The following is an 18113-nucleotide window of genomic DNA, read 5'->3' on the forward strand; positions in this document are numbered from 1 at the left end:
CATGTTTTGATAGATTTTATACATTCGGTAAGTTTTGGTTTGGTTATTATGCAAGCGCACTAAAGAAGTCTGATTATTTATAACATGCCACTAATGCAGTATATTATGGACATAAGATGGAAATGTTCAGCTCTGAATGTGTGTGTATAGATGCATACATACATACATACATACATACATGCATACACACACACACACACACACACACGCACTAACGTTCAAAACTGTTGGGTCAGTAAGATTTTTTTCAAAGAAATGAATACTTTTATTTAGCAAGGATGCTTTAAATTGATCAAAATTGACATTTATAATGTTACAAAAATGTTTTATTTCAAATAAATTCTGTTTTTTAAACTATTCATCAAAGAATCCTGGGAAAAAAATCTAAGTTTACACAAAAATTGAAAAACTGTTTTTAACATTGATGATATTAGGAAATGTTTCTTGATCAGCATATTAGAATGATTTCTGAAGAATCATGTGACACTGAAGACTGGAGTAATGATGCTGAAAATTCAGCTTTGCCATCACAAAAATGAAAAAAAGAAAGAAATCAAAAGAGCTTTGTGTTTAGTTTAGTAGTGTGTTTAGTTCTGTAGTTTAGACATAAACCCTACTCCAGGAGAGAAAACATCATGTCATTGCTAAATATCTAAGCTGGTAACTGAAAGGTTGCAGGGCTGTTCCCGGGGCGATCACTATTACGCCCTCGAGCAAGACAGGTGGCTCCAGAGACACTGTCGCTGTAATATAACATTGCACGTTTCTATGGTGACGATGCATGAAAGTCGTGAAAGCAAATGATGCCCTCAGTCGTGTGGGGGTAAACAAAGATTTCTTTATTTTTATCGTAAATATTTGTCTTATTTGTCTTGTTTAATTAGCTCTCCCTCCTAAACCGCCCAAAGCCAAAGCCATGGCCTCATCTGTGACCAATGGAAACAACAGCTTACTGAGTGACGCTGAATGGTACTGGGGAGACATTTCCAGGTAAACCGCTGATATAATTACCTGGGGTCTCATTTATAAAACTGTGCGTAGGAACCTTACTAAAAGTGTACGTGCGCCCGAAAGCCAAAAATGGCGTACGCAAAAAAATATTCAGATTTATAAAACCGTTCGTACGCCAGAAACTGCGCAGAATTCACTTTATAAATCCCAGTCAGCGGAAGATTGTGCGCACATGCGTCTCCTCCCCGAAATAACCATATATGGAGCTTACAACGCCTAGTTTTACTATGCAGATCCTCATCTACATATCATTTGCATATGATTATTCATCCACGTGATAACGTTTAACGGTACAAGACACATTACATTAATAAAAATCATGTAGTTGCCTATCCTTGCCTTGTTTTTGAATACATAAATCAAATAGTGTAAAATACAGTTCAGAGAAAGTTTTTCTCAATCTTTTCCACTGGCCGAATTGTATTTTTAATTGATTTATATTTTTAATGGAAACAGATAGGCCTTGGGCATTATTTGCACGAAACTATTTTCTCAGACAATCTGGTATTATCATGATAAGCAATTATCTCTGTGGTTAAAACATTAAAACACAGCATGCCAGAGGAAAAGTGTTCAAAAACATTGCATCCACAACAAATATTTCTATTGACTGAATTTGAATATAAAAATGTTGTAACTTCTAAGTAATGATTTCACGTTTAAGTGCTTAACTCCATTAATTTGAATGGCATATTTAATCTAAATGTTTATATCAGAAGTAAAACATAGTTTAAATCATTATTTTATTTATTTAAACTGTTATTTGCGTCAGTTTCACTAAACGGCCCAACGCGCTCGCTGGCGCGGACATTTAAGAAGGGATGGATATTTGCTTCAAGTGACAGGCTTGGTGAGTGAAATTATATTTGTATTATCTTTCTGTATATGTTTAATTTTCTTTAGATTTTCTGTCTAAAAGTGACCAAAAAGACACTTAACTCCAGCTCACCATCGGTGTCGCCAATTCCCTTTGTCTCCAGAATGTGCGTACGCACAGCTCAAAGTTTGCTTAAAGGTGCGCACATTCTCCCGTCAAGTTTGTTTTTTATAGATCACAACCTTTGCGTGGGAACTGGCGTACGTACGTTTCCAGCCCCGTTTTGTGCGTACGCACGCTTTATAAATGAGACCCCTGGTCAGCTGTTATTAAGATCGTCACACATTTCTGTATATGACGAATCTTTGTTTTATGCACACGGGTTTAGAGAGGAAGTGAATGAGAAGATGAGAGACACTCCTGATGGTACGTTCCTGGTGCGGGACGCTTCAAGCAAAGTGCAGGGAGAGTACACCTTGACCCTCAGGTGAGCGCTTCCTTAGGCCAAACTGCATTTTGTTTAATATCTAATAGGAGATGAATGCATTGCGTCGGTGTGCTGCTGTATCATTTGTTTACTATGCATGATTAAAAAGTGGAATGTCTAACAGGGACACAACATGATCAAAGGGTTGTGGTGTTTATTCCAGGAAAGGAGGAAATAACAAACTGATCAAGGTTTTTTACCGCGGGGGGAAGTATGGATTCTCAGAACCTCTTACTTTTTTCTCTGTGGTGGAGCTCATCAACCACTACCGACATGAGTCACTGACTCAGTACAACGCCAAGCTGGACACTCGCCTGCTCTTCCCCGTGTCTAAATATCAGCAGGTGCGATGCCTCCGCTCTTCACAATGCTTAAACTGATGCCGTCTTTTCACATTAATGGTATAATTTGCCTAAAATTGACATTTCTGTCATTATTTACTTGCCTTCATAACGTACATAAGAATATTCTTATAGATCTTTTCCATGCAATGGCTGTTCATAGCAACCACAAATTGTCAGTTTCCAAAAAAAATCATACAAATACCTTAAAGGAGAACTCCGGTCCATTTTTTTGTACATTTGGAGTGCTGTCAATACAGAGAACAACGACAAAAATCGGTGTTGCCTACACCGTGTTATCCTCTTTTTAAAATTTGCACCCTGTTGACTTCAATGGGGCAAGTTTTAAACCTGCTTTTAGCCTCTTAACATCCTTGATTTGTCATTACAAGTGCACAGCCAATGTGAGTGATTCCTTCAGAGTGAACACAGTGAATCTGACTGCAGTAGATGTGAAAGATATGAATAAAAATTATATTTATTTAGCCAGCGCTCATACCTGTATTTTCTTCCTGTTTTCGGTCGAAGTCCACAGTAGTCGATTGTTGAGTTCACGCACATTGGTTTAGTACCTATGATCATGCGCGTGAACTCGACAATCGATTACTATGGACTTCGACCGAAAACAGGAAATAAATACAGGTATGTGCGCTGGCTGAATTATTATCATTTTTATTCATATCTTTCACATCTACTGCAGTCAGATTCACCCGTGTTCACTCTGAAGGAATCACTCACATTGGCTGTGCACTTGTAATGACACATCAACTTGCCCCATTTACTGTAAGTCAACAGGGTGCAAATTTTAAAAAGAGGATAACACGGTGTAGGCAACACCAATTTTTGTCGTTGTTCTCTGTACTGACAGCACTCCAAATTTACAAAAAAATGAGCTCAATGTTAAAATTGACCGGAGTTCTCCTTTAAAAGTGGTCCACATGATATTAGATTCACATTTAAATATTTTAGGGACACTGTTTTATTTAGCTTTCTGGTATATAATAATATATAATACTAATTTTGTTATTAGAATTAATCTCCAACTTTAAGAAAAGTTGTAAGACCCCTGCATGTTGTGCTTCATCTGGCTGTTTTGAACTCAATAGTAGAGATGCACCAATACTAAATGTATCCGCCGATACTGATAGCCGATTATTTAGAAACATATCTGGCGATACCGATTAGTTAGATTTTCTTAAGGAGAAAAAAAACCTCTCCCAACTAATGCTGTGTAAACTATACAGGGAACCCCTTTCATTTGGGACATTATTATAATATTAGAGGCTAAAATTAACAACAGAGCCTAAACTATTATATTCAACTAAATATTCAATTTATTTTCAGATATAATTACACTTAAATAAAAACTGAAATGTTTGTATGCAACTCAGTTGCACATTGCACAAATTTATTCAAACATTAACAGTTTTATTCACTAATTCACTAATTATTCATTAATTTATTCACTAATTAACAGTAAATAAGCTCCTCTAGTGTTTTTTTTATAGCTAACTAACAAACTGTTAACATTGGATAACTTTCTTGAGGTACATTAAGTGACATTGTTTACAAGCTGTTTTATTTACTACTTTCCGCTGTTGAAACGCTGATTAAGCAATTACATGACATGCTACATTTCGGTAAGTTGTACTGTATCTTTCAACATACCTTTTGGTGTTCATGCATGTTTTTTTTGTGCTATAACTTGTATTAAAGTGAAGGAAAAGGCTCGCACTCCACGCTGCATGAACTGAGGCGCTACAGCGATCTGGCGCGCTACAAATAATGTTTGGTGTTGGGAAAAACCGCAGACCTGTATATATAGTTCTGCACATCTCTTGTTAAAACCAACTTGAGGTTTAGAAAATAATGAATTCATTTGGGGGGGGAATAAGGCTTGTGAACACATTTTCTTGTGTTCTGCAGGATCAGGTGGTGAAAGAGGACAGTATTGAGGCGGTAGGAGAGCAGCTGAAGGTTTATCACGAGCAGTATCAGGAGAAGAGTCGTGAATATGATGTACTGTATGAAGAATACACACGCACATCACAAGTAGGCCGCATTTCATCTCTCCTTTAAATGCTTTGGGATCTTATTAACTGAGTCACTAATAGAGATGGTCTGTTCAATCTCTCAGGAGCTGCAGATGAAGCGAACAGCCATAGAGGCCTTTAACGAGACCATCAAGATCTTTGAGGAGCAGTGTGAGACCCAGGAGCGCCTCAGCAGAGAGAACATTGAGAAGTTTCGCAGAGAAGGCAATGACAAGGAGATTGAGAGGTAGTCTTGTTTTTCATTACACATCAGAGCACATTCGAGTCATGTTTTGGCTTCTATATCAGAGAGAAACTTTTTCACTGTCTATTCAGAATTCAGAGCAACTCTGAAAAGCTGACGTCCAGAGTGACAGAGATTCATGACAGCAAGAGGAAATTGGAACTGGACTTAAAGAGGCAAGCCACAGACAATCGAGAGATAGACAAGAGGATGAACAGCTTGAAACCAGACCTCATACAGCTGAGGAAGCTAAGGGACCAATACCTTGTGTAAGAACAGCCCCCATATATTTCTATTTTAATATATGTTAAAATGTCATTTATTCCTGTGATGGCAAAGCTGAATTTTCAACAGCCATTACTCAGATGATCCTTCAGAAATCATACTTTCATGCTGAATTTTTTGCTCAAGAAACATTTCTTATTATTATCAATGTTGAAAACAGTTGTGGTGCTTAATATAATTTTTTCAGGATACTTTGATGAGGTGAAAGTTCAGAAGAACAGTATTTATTTGAAGTAGAAATCTTTACATTATAAATGCCTTTACTGTCTCATTTGATCTATTTAATGTATCCTTAAATGTATTTTGTGTATTTTCTATTTAATGTAATTTGTTGAAAAAATTCTTACTGACCCCAACATTTTTTCTGTTTTTTTTTTCCCATTGTTGAGTGAAGCCAGTAAAGACAACGCAATATAAAAACATTATTTTGTGGTACACAGGCATTACTGCAAGCTCACAATAAAAAAAAAAAATCTGTGATGCTGTAGATTCAGGATACTCTGTACACTGGTTATTTATTCACAGGTAACCGCTGGTGATGTTAACAATACTGATATTGTCTTTGCAGATGGTTGACTCAGAAAGGCACCAGGCAAAGGAAGATCAACGAATGGCTGGGTTTAATGAATGAATCAGAAGAGTAAGTTCTGTTCAGTCTGTCTTCAGAAGTGCAAATAGGATGTATGAAGCCAGGCCCAGGTCATTAGTCATTTTGGGATACCCATAGAACACCACTTTGACAATCTGAACATTAATTTGGACATCACAGAGAATTTGGACATCTTAACACAGACAAATTATAAAAAGGTTAACATCATCATGAACTTGACTCAACATTTATTTCATATCTGTAAGATTCCACTGTCAAGCATATGGCATAAAGGTTTTATTCAGATTTATTTATTTTTTTTTTCCTCAAATGTATAGATTCTGTCAAATATTAAATTGAAAGATTTTACCTTGTAATTCTACAGAGATTTGAGTGGATTTATGTATTGTTTGCCTTTGTATGTTAAACCACAGTGGCTTTTTGTTGATGACATGGCATAAAGATTTTAAATAAACAACAAGCAGGAACATTAACTAAATTATCTTATTGCACAAAGCACATAAATCAAATAAAATGATAATTTGGATAGATAAATCGGGTATTATTAGTCATTATAGTCATAGTCATTATTCCACTTCTGACCTTTCAGCTTCTATTCTCTGTTGGACGACGATGACGATCAAGCACATCACGACGAGTGCTCCTGGTACGTAGGGGACATCAAGCGCACACAGGCGGAGGATCTCCTGAGAGGCAAACGAGACGGCACCTTCCTCATCAGAGAGAGCCAGACCCAGAAAGGCTCCTACGCATGCTCTGTTGTGTGAGTTACTGAAGCAATGCTCTATTCACCTCATCTAGATTCACATTTGCAACAGCTAGGGTTTGCCCCTTATTCAGAACCGGTTCCATTTTTAATCGAACAACTTTCGGTTCTATTAGTGGTTCTAAAATGTGTATTCTTCCACTACTTATTCAGTGGCACCGCATCACCAAATCTATAGCACAAAACATTCAGTTTGACTAGAAAACAAATGATTCTAATGAATCGGTTCTTATTTTAGTGAATCAGAAACATTCAGTTCATACAGTGTAGTCCGACTCCTGAAAAAAAGACTCTTGTGATCCGTTTCTTTAGTGAATCAAACATATGGCTTTCAACTAGCTGAGACTTCATATGACATGACAATATGCAGTTATTTGTTTGTAGTATTTAATTTTTTGTATTGCTGTTTAATATTATTGGATTAAATTTATGTAGTCTCTAAAAAGACTTTTGCGTAAATTGTTCTGAATGGGTCCTTTAAAAAGTACTATACTTAGTTATTCAATTACATTTAAAGCTATTGATTAAATTAAATATCTTAACAAAATACAGCCTAATGGGATTTTATTAAACTTCAAAATGCTATGAATTAAATAAATGTGAGTGCTGCATGTTCAGAGTCTAAATGCAGTTTGCAATTAATAAATATAGCACATTTATGCCAAGCATTTTCGTATGATCTAATGTTGATGAATTATAATAATGTTTACTTCATGATGTAGATGGTTAAAACAGTGTATATTTTATCTTCCTCATCTTTTTGAACTAGCAGCTGGAAGTAGTAAATCATAGACATTTAAAAATAAGAGTCAATGTTTACTTCATGATGTAGATGGTTAAAACAGTGTATATTTTATCTCCCTCATCTTTTTGAACTAGCAGCTGGAAGTAGTAAATCATAGACATATAAAAATAAGAGTCCTGGTGTATTTTGGGCTTGTTTATTATTTTCATTGATTGGTATTTTAGTTACACAATAAACTGTATCATTTAATTCAATAGAAACTCTTGTAGCTTCTCTCTCGTCACAGGAACCAAAGATTAAGAATATTATTTAACACATTCAGTCTATAGACATAGGCGAAGGGTGAATGCACTTCCCCTTAAAAAAAAAAATTTAATAATCATAATAATCTTTTAAAAGTAGCGATTCATTTTAAGATTAGTAGCGATTCTTTTTTGGAAAAGTATTGATTCTTTTTGGAAAAGTAGCGATTCATCTTAAGTAGCGATTCACTAAGATAAGTAGCAATTCTTTTTCGAAAAGTATTGATTCTTTTTGGGGAAAGTAGCGATTCTTTTTAGGAAAAGTAGCAATTCATCTTAAGAAGCGATTCTTTTTTCGAAAAGTATTGATTCTTTTTGAGAAAAGTAGGGATTCTTTTTGAGAGAAGTAGCGATTCTATTTGGAAAAGTAGCGATTCACTTTAAGAAAAGTAGCGATTCCCGATCAATTATTTGTTGTTATTACAAGGCTCTGTGGAATACTTGATTCTGATTGGTCAATAGCACCATCCAGCGGTAAGTTATTCCCAGATAACAACCGCTCAAAACAGATAATGCAGGCTCATCCGGGTTACTGAAGTCAGCAGTGGTTCCTGCTAGGAAAGTTTTTTCTTCGTGGAAGTTTTGCGTTTGGTGAGCTAATAAAATATTAAAACTCAGTCAAATCAATATTTTGTGTACAGTTATTTAATTATGCCATCCAGTGTCGTGGACTCGCTCTCTCTTGTTTCATACAAACGCAGCTGCTGCCATTTTGTGACTATTGTTTTGTACACTGTTGGATTATGAGATACAAACAGGTACAATTTTAAAACAGTTTAATCTGAAATCAATATATCTTATCCCCATAATTATTTATGTGGCGAAATGCTGTGTAATAAGTAGTATGAATGACTGTATACTGTATCTCTTAAATGTCCATTTAGTTTGAACTTGCGGAAGCTCATCTGCCATCGTCAGGCGATCAGTGAACTGTGATTCGCACTGTGCGACTGCAACTCGTGCTGGATAAGCAAAGCAGACGTTTACAATGGTTTTTATTTTTATAAAACAGCAAAACGGCAGTGGAGGCGATGCCGCGGTGGGCACCGTAATGTAATGTGAATGTTTCGGTGGGATATTCTATGCTAATTTCACCCTCACGCTCTATCATGGCGATGTCGCGAGACAGCTTTTCACTCGACGAGAAATCTAACAAGTGCTCCTAAAAAGAAATGTAAGCGTAGAGCCCTGTTAAGCGGTGAGTGAATTCTAACACAAACACCAAGAAATCAACAGTTATGTTTGTGATTGGCTACATTGCTCAATGCTGAAAAAACATGTTGTAAATAGAAACCTATCCAAAGCGCAAACACAGATACGCACTGGATCGTTTGCAATATCTGTTTTGCCAATTTGCTATTATGGAGAAAACGGATCCTAGACCAGCAGTTATGTGCAGCTCTTCTCTCTAAAAGCAGTCAGAAGCAGCAGCAGTCAGTGGTTTGACTGGAAAAACTGGAAGAGAGGGCAACTCTCTGAGAGAAAGGAAATTAACATTTGAACTCACTTGTGATGCTTTTGAGTGGCCGAGACTCGCATGATACATTTACCTGACATAATAAATTGTTACATTTGATTTTATTCCGACTGACTCTGAAATAGTTTTCCCAAGTAGATTAAACGGATTAGTATGTTCCCACAAGTTTTGCGTCAGATAAGTGACGACTAATTATTTGGCATCAATTCAAGTGTACTTGGTTTGCAAAGACAAGAAGTGAATTTCCGTTTAGAACAGCAAATGCTGCTTGACCAATCTAAATTCGGGTGTGTCTTACCTCTGTTTTAATTTAGATAAGTGTATGTAGGAAACCACGGCATGGCCAATCCAAAGCTATTATAAGACAAGTAATGATGGTCAGGTTATATCTGTAATAGTGGCCATACCTCTACTGAAGTAAACGTTTAAGTTAAATTCAAGTGTATGCAATTGCATGGGGGCTACAACAAAGTATCTTTGATTGTGCAAACGTGATTGTGACCGATCTCAGGTATATAGTAATTACATCTGTTTGGTGATCAAAACTGATGAGCTTGTGTATGTGAGACCCGCGATAAACAGAAGAAGTGAGGACCTCTGAACAACATAGTTTCCTAATCTGGAACAGGTTAAATATACTAAAAGAGTTCAAAATAATAATCAAACATTCGCTCACTTTTAATGATGCTCAGATATCATTAAAACCCTTTTCATTTATGGAGTCAGATGAAATAACGAGGTAATACATATGAGAAAATTAATATCATTTAATCTTGTTGTGTCTACATAAAAGGAAAGACAGTAACGCGCAGAAACCTTCCCCATATTATTGGAGACCGCCATTGGACCTTTAGTCAGGCTTACACTAGTCTCGAATCCATGGCCATGGGAAGGTTAAGCCTTGCCCAGCCTGACACACGCTTTGCTTATGTAACTAGATTTAGTAGTATCAGCACAATAATCTTTTTAGATTGCCTTTTCTAACACATTATTATCGTGTCAGCAAAATACAATATCGATCAACTTCTTAATTCATACATTGATATATTAGTACAAACCAATTTCATCACGTGTATATATTGAATAAAACAAGTCAGTTGCAGTTGAATGTGTGCATTCTGTGTAAGTAAAAGAATCTGAGATACAGGATATAATTAGAAATTGTATATGTTTGTTTAAATGGACATATGGTATTCATTTTATTTGTGCAGGTCTCAAAAAGTGTAAAATTTTATTTCAAAAACTCGTCTGAAATGTCCTTTTTACTAAAATAATCATGTAACCAGAAGTGTTAAAGGGTTAGTTCACCCAAAAATGAAAATTATGTCATTAATGACCCTCATGTCGTTCCAAGCCCGTAAGACCTTCCGTTCATCTTCGGAACACAGTTTAAGATATTTTAGATTTAGTCCGAGAGCTTTCTGTCCCTCCATTGAAAATGTATGTACGGTATACTGTCCATGTCCAGAAAGGTAATAAAGACATCATCAAAGTAGTCCATGTGACATCAGTGGGTTAGTTAAATACATTTTGGTCCAAAAATAACACAAACTACGACTTTATTCAGCATTGTATTCTCTTCCGGGTCTGTTGTCAATCCACGTTCACGACTCCGCAGTGACGCACGCTGCTGACGTGTTATCTGGTGGCGATTGGGACATCCGCGACATGCACACTTGCGCACCATTTTAAAAAATATAGCAATACCAAAATACAAACAATGCAGAATAGCCTGAATACAGCGTGCGTCTCCCTCAGACTGTAAACGAAGCTTGGGCGCACCAGATAACACGTCAGCAGCGTCTCTGCGGAGTCGTGAACGCGGATTGACAAGAGACTACAATGCTGAATAAAGTCGTAGTTTTTGTTATTTTTGGACCAAAATGTATTTTCGATGCTTCAAACAATTCTAACTAACCCACTGATGTCACATGGACTACTTTGATGATGTCTTTATTACCTTTATGGACATGGACAGTATACCGTACATACATTTTCAATGGAGGGACAGAAAGCTCTCGGACTAAATCTAAAATATCTTAAACTGTGCTCCGAAGATGAACGGAAGGTCTTACGGGCTTGGAACGACATGAGGGTGAGTCATTAATGACGTAATTTTCATTTTTGGGTGGACTAACCCTTTAAGAGGAACTGGAACTGGAATTGTCAAATACTATACGGTTCTCTTCCCCAGTTGTGACCTACACTTCCTTAATATCTCCCTCTCGCGTAACACGTTCTTCTTTTTCAACAGAGTGGATGGAGAGATCAAGCATTGCATGGTTTACAAGACGGCCACAGGTTTTGGATTTGCTGAGCCCTACAACCTTTACGGTTCCTTGAAAGACTTGGTCCTGCACTACAAACACACCTCTCTGGTCCAGCACAACGACTCACTGAATGTAACCCTGGCCTACCCGGTCCTCGCACAGCCGCCTAGATGAGCACCGTGACACGACACTGCCGAGGACACGCATATAAAGCATGATTAAGCACATTATACAGAGCAAACTATACTAACACCGAACTTTTACGTTTATCATAGAGAACAGATAAGCACAGTATATTATCGTAAGTAAGCGTACGGCTTTTTTGTAAGCCCATAGTTTTCCGTATAAATCAAAGTCAGCTGCAGTAATTACGGTAAGATCACAGCTTGTGTACTCTGTATTTGTTGTACCAATACAAGAGAGAGGCAAGTGTCACATGACTCCATGAAAGCTCGAACTAGTGCCGTAGTCCTGGATATTTTCGATTAGGACATGGGTCAGGGACGAGATGAGGAATTAACTGAAAGTTGCAGCTGTTGATAATCTTTTAGCTGTTACGCTACGTTCAAGCCATTTCGTAATTAACGTAGTCTTGAGATGACGACATGTGATGTTCTATTCTGAGCTGTACCGTAATCTCGTAATTACGGTAATAACAACATGGCCTGAACGCACCTTTATGTCACTGTGTATTTGTTTGGTAGTTCGCTTCTGCCAACCATATCAATAGATTCCTCTTTATGTGAGTTGTCCTGTAGAAGATGTGAAATTGTTTTATATATCAGATGTGGTTGAGGGACTCTGAAGTCCTTTTAGCTTCTAATCTGCCTCTTTAAAAGCTAGTCGTCATGGTGAGAATAAATAGCCATCAACAATTGTGTACTTTTATTTGAGATTTTACACCACAGCGCCGAAGTCTGGCATCTTAATGGTTTCTGTGGGCTGGTATTGGTGCTTCCTGCTATATTTTTGATTCTTGTAATTTGAGAATGATGCATAGCTAGCGAACCGTTAAGATCCAGAGCAAAACAAACGTGATCCCAAAGCAATGACGCGCACAGGAACTTTCACTCGCTTAGAACGGTTTCAAGGGGCTAAGCAGGTTATTCAACAGGCGCACGCAAAAATGGAACGGAAAAACACCTGGATATGATTACAGATTTTTTAGGTAATTATCAGGTGCAAGTTGATATATTGTGGTAGTAAAAAAAAGTCCTAATGGTGGTTGGGCGTTTTGTAACTGTACTTCCCCTAGTGTTTCATGGCATCTTGGGCTTGTGCTGTGGCTCATCTTGTCATATGATACACTGGTCTGTACATCATACAGTCAGCTGGATCAGAAAGTACCATTTTTGGGGGAGTGATCATAAGCAGAACCAGATAGCAATTTTATGTTTGCTTACTAAGAATCAGTGATTAAAATACATTTTTGAAGAGGAAGTTGTTTTAAAGTGCCTTCTGCCCATGTGTCCTTGAGGAGGTTTCCTGGGATTTGGGCAGTACAGAATGCTTCACTTCCATAGATTCACTAATCAGATATTCATGACACACACACACACACTCCTCGAACCCAACGACCAAAAGGAGGATCATCCCATCAAAGGCATTCTGTTCAGTACTTTAAAATAAAATGCTTTCTAATTGCAGGTGCATTGGGAATAGCAAGTTAGAGAAGACCTCTTTTTTGTAATTAAACATAACTCTTATTTGTTAGCTTGTATGCTTTTAATGAGGTTTGGTCTTAACCAGAATGCACTTTCATGGTTGTTAATTTGAGGTACCTTTTTAACAACAGGAGTAATTTCATCCATTTTTAAGGCCTGTTCACACCAAGACAAAAATTTAATGTGATAAAGATTTTAATTTGATTGAATGGCTGGTAATGCTTTCAGACTGACATGAACATTCACATGCCAATAGTAGTTTTTTCCCCCCTAATGTCTTATCTATCGCACTGCGAATAAAGCTATTCAACCCACTGATCTATATAATGTCATTCTATATAGATCAGTGATTCAACCACACTTTTGGTCACATGCCCAGAGCCGCTGCCACTGTTACATAAAACTACAATTTGGTGGCTCTTACAGTTTGGTTTCGGAAGTAAAAAATCACATTCATTTTCTCTCACAATTGCATGATCACATCTCGCAATTCTGACTTTTTTTCTCTGAATTCTAAGTTTATATTTCACAGTTGTTGTTTTTTACGAAAATAAAAAGGGTAATTGCAACTTTTTTGTTGTTTATATCATACAATTTGGACTTTTCCTCTCAGAATTATGAGTGCATGTGACTTAACCGTGTAATTCTGAGAAATAAACTCGCATCGATAAAAAGTCACAATTTCCTTGCTAATTTGTTTTATTCCGTGGCAGAAATAACCTTGCATATTTAACAATAACTTATAAACTGCTAAAGACAGACCTAGGAAAAGTTGCATAGTGCTTTGCTACATGGTAACCGGAGTATTTCTTCCTTTTCCAAAAGCGCCACAACTGTCAAATTACATTTTTATTCAGCCCATTTGTGGTTTTAGAAGCATTGGTCTAAACACACAAGAAAATCTGACTGTTCCGAACGTTCATGTTGGTGTGAACAGGCTTTTATTCTGGATACATTTTAATAAATAAAATAGGCTATCAAACTATCAAATACAGATGCAGTGTATTTCAGTTTATTTAAAGGGCAAGTTGAAATGAAAACTTTGTTAAAACCTTGAAATTTGCCTAAATCTAGTATATTAATTCTTCGCTTTTGACATCCTCCTTTTAGATGGATTCGTTTTTGTTTATAAATCCACAACAGACAATAAAGCGGAGCAGGTTTTAGTTTTGTAAGCGTTTTGTTTGTCTGTATACTCCAGTTTGTTTCATCCTATCGATAGGATGAAGTTGTTTTGCTATGACGGTGTGGAGTGGAGCAAGAACAGAGACACTGGTTATGATTCCTTGAATGTTCAGACTGACTGACGTCGGGTCTTTGAGAGCACAGAGAATGAGCCAGAGTGTTGGATGGGACGAGTTTGTGTGAGATAAAGCAGTGGAGTAAACTCCTCTAAATGCACTATACAAGCACATCTTGAGGTGATTATGAGTGAGAATTATTGAAGCTTGACAGTCTTTATGAGCAACAGAAATAGGTTAGGTACACATTTTAGTTAAAGGCCTATAATGTCATAACGTGTTATGATCGTGCCGTAGTGGGTCTGTTCTTTGTTTTTATTTTCTTTAACTCCTTTTTAAAGAGAAACTATAATTGTATGTCAAAGTTTTGTTTTTTCATTGTAAGTAATGACCTTACCGATTCAAAGATAAGCTAGCTTGAATATCTCTCTTCCATTCAGTACAGTTTCAAATGTTTACAGTATCTAATTAACCAAATAGAAGATGTTTTCAAATGTGCTCTGTCTGTCAGACAGGGATTCTTGTCTTTTTTTGCCTCTGTTGTTTTAAACTTGAAGATTTTGTTTCCCTTCTTTGTTCACTTTAAACAGTGCTCCCTCACCTCACAACATTTTCTCTGAATAAAAATGCAGCTATGGCCCAGAGCAGGTTTGCCAGCTTTCTTTTTCTTTCCATAGCAGACACATTTTTTCAAGTTTCATATAACGTTTCATTTTTTGACTTTAATCATTCTGACAATTATATCCTGATTTCTGTCCAACTTCCCTTTGTAGTCTCAGTTAAAGCAAGAACTAAAATTAGCATTTCTTTTTTTTCCCCCTTCCTTCTTTCTACGACAAGATATACACCGAAAAGTAAGATACAGCAGGGCCAAATGTTTAATAGACATATATTTTTGTATTTAGTGGTTATGACATAACCACTAATTATCCTTCACCTCTTTAAACTAAATGATACCTTACTGTCTTGTTTCCCCTTAGTGCATGAAGTAGCCTGTTGAAGATAATGCACACCAAAGTGCCATTAGACATGGAGGATGGGGAGCACTGTTTGTTACCCAGTACATTTCTACTGGATGTGAGTGTGTGTGTGTGTGTGTGTGTGTGTGTGTGTGTATGTGTGTTTGTGTGCACAAACTTTATGTACATACTTTTTTTCCTTTTACTACTTCTGTTCTCTCCAATCTGTTTTTGGGTGCAGATTTTTCAGTGTTCAGTTTGCATCAGTGTTGTTTGTCTCTCAAACAGGTACACAAGCATTACAGAGATATGGCTCTTTAATAGATAGATGGAATTATTTTTAAGACAATAAAAAGATATTGAGTCTATTGCACCTTCTGGTCTGTTGTCATCAGTTTGATCTTGTGATGTGTGATGCTATCCTGTTGCTTTTACAGGGAATGTTCTGCTGAAGCAGCAGAAAGTGTCATACCTCAAACTGGTTGGATCAGTTGTCCTTTGACAAACACTTTGGCATGTGTCCTTAGATCACCTGGGGGTGGAAAATCTGTCCTAATATAGCGACAACCTAGAGAATGTTTTGAATTCAAATTGACCAACAGCTGGATCAGGATGGTTTTAAATCATTAAATATACTGACCATCAACAATACTTTTAAATTATATACTTTTGAATGAGGAAAAAAAATTAGGGCAGGACTTGATTTTGTCCATCGGGATGGATTGATTGGTTGGGTCATTGGTGTTTATGCCTTTAATTAAAGATTACGAGGGCATATGAATGAAACAAATTAAATATATTCCAAAAAATTCCACGTTTTGATTTCATAGTGTTTTTAAATCCTCAATTTTATAATATCAGTCAGTTATGTATTCAAAAATGTGGCTCTGTGTGAACATTTATATGCTACATGTATACAAACATTACATTGTTTCCGTTTATAGAGCTTTGACACGGACGTCATTGTTCAGAGGAGCAAACTGGCATAAACAGCCCATGTGATTGTTTACACCAGTCATGTATAAAGGTCACTCAGAAACAAGACAGTCTGCATTTATTATATTTGACAATTTTCTGTAAAATACAACTCATTTTAGAACCTTCAAACTCAAGAAGTCATTTTTTGTCATATATGTTGTGATGCAGTGTGATCCAGGCAGACGAGCAATGATATGTCAGTGATCAAATATTATATAATGTAAAATTATAAAGACGACAAACTGACCAAGTAAATATTAAAATTGTTAGCAAATAAGTTTCAAGATAATAAATCTATCTTAGACAATAGATAATAAAATCCTAGTAGTGGATCTAACGGATGAAGATTGTGACAATTGGAATATAGAGAAAGAAAGGCCCAAAAGAAGGAAGATATTGCTGAATTAAAAGAGACCAGAAAAAAGCCCCGTGTCTTCTGAAACCAAACATTTTATGTATGCATTAAAGGAAGGGACTAGGGGAAAGTCCCTATTCAAATTGTTTGTACTTCTCTTCCAACCAACGAGGATGCAGTCGACAAAAGGCACCCTAGCAGGTCTTATTAGGTCACCATGTCCTCGTAAGAAACTGTGGTTTTAAGACCTCGAAGAGAATATAGCAGGTCTTACATTACTCGTGTCTGCAGAGATAAAAACGGACGCACTTTGATACCCTGGCACATCATGCAATCAAGTAAGGAAAATGCACTCTAAGCAAGTAAACTTATTTATATAGCACTTTTAAAGCCGCAAAGCACAAAGTGCTTTACACAATTAATCGTTAAGAATACATTCATAAAGAGCTCTACACCATATATGAACAAACAAAATGAAATAAAAAATATAAAATAACCAAAACACACAAAAAGACATCACAAAATACTAAAAGAACGTCTATACAAACAAGTTTCGAAATGACATATAGCTCTTAGTGGATATTAGATTTAATAGGGACTCTGCCGCTGCCAATCAAATGGTCCAGATTGGTAGAACATCCTCTGTATTTACAGAACTGCTTTTGGCTGTAAATGGAGACCTTAATTAAAATGCTTTTGTTAGAGACAACATACTGTATATCACCCTGTCAAGTCCTTCTTGGGGTGACCTGTGAAAATCCATGTGGGTTGAGGGCTGCCCATACTACTACAATACATTGAACAGGGTTTGAACCCATGTCATTATTCACTCAATCAATATCATACATGATTTGGTTTTGATTATATGATTTTCTTTGCTGTTTTTAAATGATTCCATTATCAGCGAATACCTGCTTAGCCATCCTATTTCTTATTCATAGTTTTTTTTTTTTCTTGGAAAACATTCATCCCACTTTTAACATAATCACAATACAATATTTTATACATTTGGAACAGAATCAGTTCTGTTCGATGGACATGCTGCAAAAGAAACAAAAGTTAAGTATTGGGTGCACTTTAAAAAAAATGGCATGATCAATAAGTTGTGACAACGTAAGTTTTTACATTGCTTTAACTCTTCAAAATAATTTTCAACTTTTTTCATAAGTTATACAAGATTCAGCTCATTTTTTTAAGCAATTGTAATTAAGTTGAAATGACTTAAACATCCAAGTTGACTGTACTTAAATGAAAAATAATAAGGCAGCACAATGTTTGTTTTTGATTTTACAGTGTGGACAGGTCAAATTTGCTTGCACTCTACCTTTATTTTATTCAGCATTATCCACATTGTGATCCCGCTTAGAAAATTTGAATTCAGCTGTTCATGGCATTTTGTCTGCCTTGGTGCACCATCATTCACACACTTTTACACCTCTCTGGCCAGAGTATCATCTCTTTTTTTGTTTTGTATTACCTCTGCAGTGCAGACAGTAACTCAGTGGGGAATGTATTAAGGGTGGAATAC

At 36.5% G+C, this 18113-nt stretch overlaps 1 protein-coding gene across 2 annotated transcripts in view; it reads left to right on the forward strand.

Moving 5' to 3' along the window:
- pik3r2 (phosphoinositide-3-kinase, regulatory subunit 2 (beta)) overlaps positions 1-15625 on the forward strand; it is a 34716-nt gene extending 19091 nt beyond the window's left edge. For both annotated transcript variants that reach the window (XM_079877057.1, XM_079877058.1), the window contains exons 8-16: positions 885-990; positions 2217-2315; positions 2479-2659; positions 4583-4708; positions 4794-4936; positions 5026-5202; positions 5787-5858; positions 6418-6591; positions 11373-15625. In XM_079877057.1, the coding sequence (XP_079733183.1) occupies positions 885-990; positions 2217-2315; positions 2479-2659; positions 4583-4708; positions 4794-4936; positions 5026-5202; positions 5787-5858; positions 6418-6591; positions 11373-11562 (1268 nt within the window). In that variant the 3' untranslated portion in view covers positions 11563-15625. The remainder of the gene's footprint in view (positions 1-884; positions 991-2216; positions 2316-2478; positions 2660-4582; positions 4709-4793; positions 4937-5025; positions 5203-5786; positions 5859-6417; positions 6592-11372) is intronic.
- The last annotated feature ends 2488 nt before the right edge of the window (positions 15626-18113 follow it).

Source organism: Squalius cephalus (assembly GCF_949319135.1).
Source record: "Squalius cephalus genome assembly, chromosome: 7".
NCBI classification, from domain to species: domain Eukaryota; kingdom Metazoa; phylum Chordata; class Actinopteri; order Cypriniformes; family Leuciscidae; genus Squalius; species Squalius cephalus.